Source organism: Rhincodon typus, unplaced genomic scaffold (genome assembly GCF_021869965.1).
Source record: "Rhincodon typus isolate 14 unplaced genomic scaffold, sRhiTyp1.1 hic_rhity00011135, whole genome shotgun sequence".
Taxonomy (NCBI): domain Eukaryota; kingdom Metazoa; phylum Chordata; class Chondrichthyes; order Orectolobiformes; family Rhincodontidae; genus Rhincodon; species Rhincodon typus.
The window spans coordinates 1-7,270 of NW_025976773.1; the positions used below are offsets into that span (position 1 = coordinate 1).

Sequence of the window (7,270 nt, forward strand, 5' to 3'; positions counted from 1 at the left end):
CATTTCCCCCCTCAGTCTCTCTCTCTCCTTCTCCCGTTCATTTCCCCTCTCAATCTCCCTCTCCTTCTCCTTCTCCCGTTCATTTCCCCTCAATCTCTCTCTCCTTCTCCCGTTCATTTCCCCTCAATCTCTCCTTCTCCCGTTCATTTCCCCTCTCAATCATATCGTCGCTCTCAGTGCCTCTCGCCCTCTCACCGTTTCATCCCGTGCCCTCCGAGGGCGGCTGGCCCGGGTGGGTTTGGACGGCTCGGCCCTGCTATAGGAGCACATGCCGGCGGTGGAATAGCTGGTGCCAGGGAGATTGTAGGGGTCAATGCTGGACTGGGGTAGAGCTGGAAGCTGAGCCTGGGCCTGAGATTGAGCCGACGACGAGATGACGGTCGGCTGTACCATCCATTGCAGATCCTGGCTGGTGGTGATAGCCGTCAGGGTTGGCACAAACGATCCTGGCATTTCTCCGACGCCCGTGGAACACTCCTGGAAGAGATGGCAAAATATTACAAACAAATGGGGAGAGAGAGCGGGCTGTAGCTTCAGCCAGTAACCAGAGAGACACGGAAGGCTGCCTGTTCCGTTGCTACAGTCAGACATGACCCGTCATCACATCCACCACACCGTTCCCCATCCCTTCCCATTAGGCCTCGCCAAATCTTCCCCATTCATCTCCCCACAACGATCCCACTCTCAGCTTCCGGCTTGAATGTGAAAGAGGAGAGTTACACTCCGAACGTCAGGAGGTTTCCGCGTCAATTTCACCCTCCCTCCATACAGGGTAGGTAGGGAAGGGGTGGTAGGTGAACAAGAGAGACGTTTGAGGTATGAGAAAGAAGAGAAAAATAATGTTACAAATTCTGCCCCCTTTCTCCAACTGGTATATTTGCCTGACGCCTCCCCCCCCCCCAAAATCACCAGTGAAGGAGGCTTCACAAAGTGCTGGAGAACCTCAGCAGGGTCTAGCAATGAAAGAGAAACAGATTTTACATTTCGCTCAGTTCTGAGGAAGGGTCACTCGACCCGAAACGTTAAATTCTGCTTTCTCGCCGCAGATGCTACCAGACCTGCCGAGTTTTTTCAGCAATTTCTGGGGGGTTTTTTTGTTTAACATTTCCAGTCTGCATTCTCTTCTTCAGAACCCAACTGCAATTCCGAAGAAGAGTGACACTGGGCTCGAAATGTTAACTGTCTCTTTCTCTCCACAGTTGCTGTCAGACGCTGCTGAGTTTCTCCAGCAAATCCTGTGAGATTCAGATTTCCAGCATCCCTGGGCATTTTGCCTTTTAATTAAGGGGTCTCGCCATTTACAGCATTGCAAGTTACCATGCAAGAGCAATAACCATAATTGCCCCCAAAAGATGTTACTTATTCTCCCTTGATCCTAGCTCTACCCCTATCCCACTGTTTCCAACCCTCCTACTCCCCTTACATTCAAGTTCTGGCGGCCGAGTCAACGGGACTAATAGAGGGACTGTTCCGCGCTTGACCGTTAGGGGACGCTTTCACTGCTGTCAGTGAGGAAGCCTTCCGAACCACATCAGTTTCTGCTAATTTCCGCGTCTAACTGAGATTCGTGTCCTCGGAATGAGAGAATTTTTCTTCAAAATACCAGCAGATCTCGACACCTAAAATGTTAGGGAGCCTCGCCCACGCCTCCCCCAACTTTGGGACAAATCCCACCCACACACACCTCCTCAGCCCCCCACCCGACAAGAAAAGCTTCCCGTACAAAATCTCTGTAGATCAGTGACAGTTTCCATGTAGCTGTAATTTTACGCCCACAGGAAAAGCCAAGAGGTGAAATGATCATCTCCAGTTTATTCTTTTTGGGTTTGGACGGGGGAGATGGTCCTCGTTTTGTGACTACCCCGCTCGAGCGGATTAATTCTGCAGCGCCTTGTTGTCTTATTGTTTGTTAAATTTAGAAGTAGGAACATTTTATTGCAAAAAAAAAACCCACCATTGAGATCAAGCAGGATTTAAAATGGAACAAACAAACACAGAAAGCGCCGGAGAAACTCAGCAGGCCTGGCAGCATTTGCGGAGAAAGAGTAAATTAGAGTTGACATTTCGAGTCCAGTGACTCTTCAACAAAACGGCTCTGAGGAATGAGATGTGTTGTTTTGAACAAAAAAACTGCAGACGCTAGAAATCAAACAAAAACAAATTGCTGGGAAAAAAAACTCAGCAGGTCGGGCAGGAGAGAAAGCAGAGTTAACGTTTCGGTATCTGGTGATCCTTCTTCAGAACATGATCCGGATGAACTTTTCCCAGCAATTTCTGTTTTTGTTTGTGTTTTATTCTTGGTTCATTTCGGATCTCCAGTATCCGCAATTCTCAAGTTTTACTTGCCGTAGCTCCCTGATTTACGACTGGTGGTGTGGTGGGTTAGAGAGAGCTTTGCAATGCAAACGTGAGATTCTGGGCGGCTTGCAGACTTTCCCGTCTCCTCTTCCCTTCCCAGGCTACAACTGTCATTCAGAAGCTGCAGCTCCCGTCCATTCATAAAACCGAGAAAAAGGGCGCGCAGCCCGTGTGTGTGTGTGGAGAGTGAGTGTGGTGGGAGGGGGCGGGGCCTGCAGCCCAGAGCGTGGTATGCTAATATCCCAGGCGCGCTGACGGCGTGAGGTTGCCTAGCAACGTTCCAAAATAGAACGTGGCCAACGTCAGCGCGTCGCGGGGGGGGGGCCGTGCGTGCGTAACGTCAGCAGGAGCATTCCAATACGTCAACCTCCTTACGCACCGACACGGCCAGGTTTCCAAGTCGGCTGGAAATCGATGCAACCGATCGATAAACCGATTCTAATTCATGACTTGCCGGAAATGCAACGCCTCGGATACACTCGTCAATTGCACGGGGCGCGCTGACCAATTTTCTTTTTGCAAAAACAGCCGCCGCTTGCACCAATGCAGCTCGGACTGTGTGACATTAGCGCAGGGATCAGTCAGTCACCGAGGTGCTGCCAAAACATTTGGCTGTCTCAGTGCAGAAGGTAATGAGGAAGGGGAGGAGCGGGTGTTGTCAGTGGAAAGTTTGGATCCCTGTCCCTTTACAACCAGACCTCCCACACAGAGCATGCAAACAATCAAGACAGGCAGTTACCCGAAACCTCTTCCCCCACTCGATAAACTGGAAAAAGTTAAGCTGCGTTCACTTTACCTGGGCTGTGGTGGTCGGGCTGCCCACGCTGTGGCTGAAGGAGTCCACGGATGACAGGTACTGAGGCTCCGAAGGGGAGGAACTGCAGCGGGAAGCCGAGTCAAAGTCGCCTGAAAATCCCTGGTACATGTCCTCCCAGTCGGTGATGACCCAGGATTTGTCGCCCCTCGGATCCAGTTTCTGGGTTTTTTTCCCTCTCTATTGTATGTGTAGTCTGAGTGGAACAGGCTGTTATCCGTAGGGGGAGATAAAACGCACCGCTGCTGCTGTAGTAGTAGCTCCTCAGTATTGCCGCTCTCTTTATGAATGAACCCAAATCCTCGGCTGCCTTCTTTTATATACTCGCGTGTTCCTCTGACGTCAGGTGCAATAGCAACACACCGAGAGAGGGGAGGGAGGTAAAACGGGCAAATTCTGCCTGGAAGCTGAGACCTGGAGACCCCCCAGACCGGCAGGAGTGAAGCCGGCAGAACTGGTACTGCTGATCGTCCGCTCGCAGCCTGCCCACTGTCCTTTATTGCGGAGAAAAAGCGATAAAACCCCTTTCGGCGAGGGAACTCCGCCCATCCGGGATCCCTGACGTACATGCCCAAATATGGAACTGTGTAGCGCGCTGTTTACTGGTAACCAAGCAATGACGTCAGAGGGAATCCCTCTCTAGACTGCAGCTTTATCAGAAGAAAGGCAAGTTTTTAAAATAGAAACCCCGGGCTTTATTTTTACAATTGAGGCGATAAATTTATCCTTTTTCGAATTATGGAGGTGATCGACATCCTCACCTCGGGGTGCAGGCCCCCTTGCCTCCTCTGATCCAAAGGCGGAGGATTTGACTGCAAGGGGATGCTCTTTCTGAGATCTTGCTGTGCGCACACTTGCCCTTTTTTACGACGGGTCAGCACCTCCCCCACCCCACCCCACACACAAACAATATTTTAACTGCCAGTCAGAGAAAGGAGCCGACCCATTCTCCGCTTAAATACCGAATTTTTGAGGGATTTTCAACTGAAACATTTGCTTTTCGGAATATAAAATATTCCTTGTTTATTTCTCTCTCTTGAGATCCTGTCTCCAGTTCTTCCAACCCAGAGGTCAGGGCGACAAAGAAAACAATTTGTCATTTCCTAAGTATGAATTGTTTTGACACCAGAACTGTTTGTCAGTAACGCCCCTTCAACCCCTGGCTTGGAATAACCAGTAGTTTTAGTTTTTCAAAGACTTTGTCTTATTTCAGTAAATTGCGTTTGCGGACTTGTCTGCTGTCTGGGTTAGTGGTTTGTATTTTAACTGTGAAAAGTAATTCCCTTGTTTGTTTTTGCAAGCTCCTTCAACTGTCTCTCTCGCCTTTCCACAGCTACTTGTATTTACATTCCAAGAGTGTGCAGTCGAGTCATTGGGCGTCCTGACTGTGTGAGAACGCGGCCTTGATTGACAATGGAACAAACACACACACACACACGTGGGTTTCCTGTAAACCGCTGAGCGATTGAGCTGAGATAAATGCAGTTTGACATTCTGGACTGCTTCATGAAAGAAAACATCACGGTCCCTACAAAGACAGAAAGTATTATTCAACTACTGGAAGCTTGTTCATTGATAAGAAACATTGTTCACGTCAAGTATTTCAGGCGTACATTTACATAGCGCCTTGCATGACACCAGGGGTGCACGTTGCGGCCAATGAAGCACGTTCCACTGTCAGGAATCAACCTTGCACACCAGGCAACATTCTAAACTTTTCAGTACTCCTGTACCTCTCTACTTGAGTGCATGGGATCATGAGAATTAGGCACGCCCATCTAATTCCACGTGTGCTCCACCACGACTTCCAATAATCTTTGACCCCCAGCTTGCTTCGCCATTCAATAAGATTCTGACGATTGACCTTCATGTTTCATCCCCTCTGAACTGACCTGCGGGTACATGGACTCCTCCCAATGGTGGTGAGAGGCAGGGGGTTGGGAGGAGGCCTAGCTCTTACAGAGATACCATAGACGCAGTGGGCTGAATGGCCAGTATTTGAAAGTGCTGGGACTCTGCTGACTCTTCTGCAACAGAAGCTGGAGAGGCAATGAGACAATTTCTGCTCAGGATGACCCAAGTCCCACACCATTGTGGCTTCAGCCAACACAATAGCAATCCCAGACGAGAATCTAGGATCTTCCTACCCTCTCTGCGTGACCCTGTAAGGTTCTTTGTTAACCCAGCACAACGTACAAAGAAATAGACTAACGCAAATTTCCAAAGAGATTATTTTTTTCGTACCTAAGATTTTATACCCAGGTACCTTTCTACCTAAGATGGTGTCGTGAATGGCAACATTGTAAACTTTTCGCTGTATTCCTGAATCCCTGTACTTGAGTACATGTGACAATAAAATCTAATTCTAATTCTTTTTTAATTCAATTAGAAACTTTAATGCAATAAACCAATATTTGAGAAATGGTAATGGACCATTTACCATGGAAATTTACAGCTTTCAGTTATGGAGCAAACAGAATTGAGAGAAAGTCACAAAATCCCTTTCCTGTTTTGTTTCAGTACCGCCCCCTGCAAGATGTTTGTGGAAAGCTTTGCATTAATGGGTAGATTTTGTTGGCAGTTACTTTGAGAGGATATGACTCTTGGAGTCCTGTGTTGGGGAGATAGCAGCTCAATTGTGATTTCCAACTGAATGACAATAGGATAGAGTTAGAAAGCCACACATCCAAGTTTGTCAGTGAAACAATGATTGTAAGTCATACCCAACAGAAACATATCACCACAAAGGGGTATTGATGGTTTGAACATATGTGCCAAACTATGTCAAGTGTCCCCTACAAGCAAGTGTGAGCCCTGCTACACTGGGTTCCTAAAACGAACCTCTTTATAAAAAAAATTGAAGGTGCAGAGAGCCTTAGGAGCCCGTATGTGCATTGATTAATAAAATGTTATAAGGAAAGATTGAGCAGGATGGTTCTGTGTTCTTTGAATCATAGAATCTGTACAATGTGGAAGCAGGCCATTAGCCCATCAAATCCACACCAAGCCTCTGAAGAGCATCCCACCCAGACCCACACCATCCATGTAACCCTGCATTTCCAATGGCTAACGCACCTAGCCTGCACATCCCTTGACACTGTGAGCAATTTAGCATGGCTAATCCACCTACCCTGTACACCTTTGGACTGTGGGAGGAATCCAGAATACCCGGGAGAAACCCACACAGACACGGGGAGAATGTGCAAACTTGACACAGGTAGCCAGCCCAGGATGGAATCAAACCCAATTCCCTGGCCCTGGGCAGCAGCAGTGCTAACTACTGAGTCACCGTATCACACTGGAGTTCAGAAGAAGAAGAGGTGACCTTATTGAAACATAGAAGCTCCTGAGGGGGCTTGACAGGGCAGATGCTAAGAGGATGTTCCCTTCATGAGGGAATCTAGAACAAGGGGGCACAGTTCAATGGTAAGAGGTCTCCTACTTAAAATAGACCTTGGTAGGAAATTCTTCTCTTATAGTGTTGTTAGTCAGTGGAATTCTCTCTTACAGAGAACAGTGGAGGCTGAATATATTCTGGGCTGAGTTAGATTTTGATTATCAAGGGCCTCAAAGTTTATTGGAAGTGGAGGGGAGGCACATATGGAATTAGATATAAGGCACCATTAGATCTCATTGACTAGCAAAGCATGGTTCAAAGGGCTGAATAGCCTACTCCTCCACCTATTTCTTATGTAACAAAAGATTAAAGCGCTCCTCAGAATGCTGGCTTTTTGTATCTCAGGGTCTAACATAGAACGCAGAAGAAGATTTGCTGCAGTTACACACAATCTTGGTTCTATCAGACCTGGAGTACTGTATTCAGCCCATGCATCAATTCTTAGAAAGTGTGCACCCGCCTTGAGGGAGTGCAATGTAGATTTACCAGAATGATTCACCAAAATTCCAAGGCTTAAATTATGAGAAGAGATTACACAAACTAATATGATATTCCCTGGAGATAGAAGGAACTGAAGATGCTGGAGAATCTGAGATAACAAGGTGTAGAGCTGGATGAACACAGCAGGCCAAGCAGCATCAGAGGAGCAGGAAAGCTGACGTTTCAGGTCGAGACCCAAGCTCAGCTTTCCTGCTCCTCTG

At 47.7% G+C, this 7,270-nt stretch overlaps 1 protein-coding gene across 1 annotated transcript; it reads right to left on the reverse strand.

Moving 5' to 3' along the window:
* Positions 1-56: 56 nt before the first annotated feature.
* On the reverse strand, positions 57-3,678 carry LOC109922077 (protein FosB-like). The gene is made up of 2 exons (XM_048594574.1): positions 3,155-3,678; positions 57-477 (listed from the first exon to the last, which is right to left on the reverse strand). The coding sequence occupies exons 1-2, from the start codon at positions 3,281-3,283 to the stop codon at positions 160-162; spliced, it is 447 nt and encodes a 148-aa protein (XP_048450531.1). The 5' UTR covers positions 3,284-3,678; the 3' UTR covers positions 57-159.
* Positions 3,679-7,270: the final 3,592 nt, after the last annotated feature.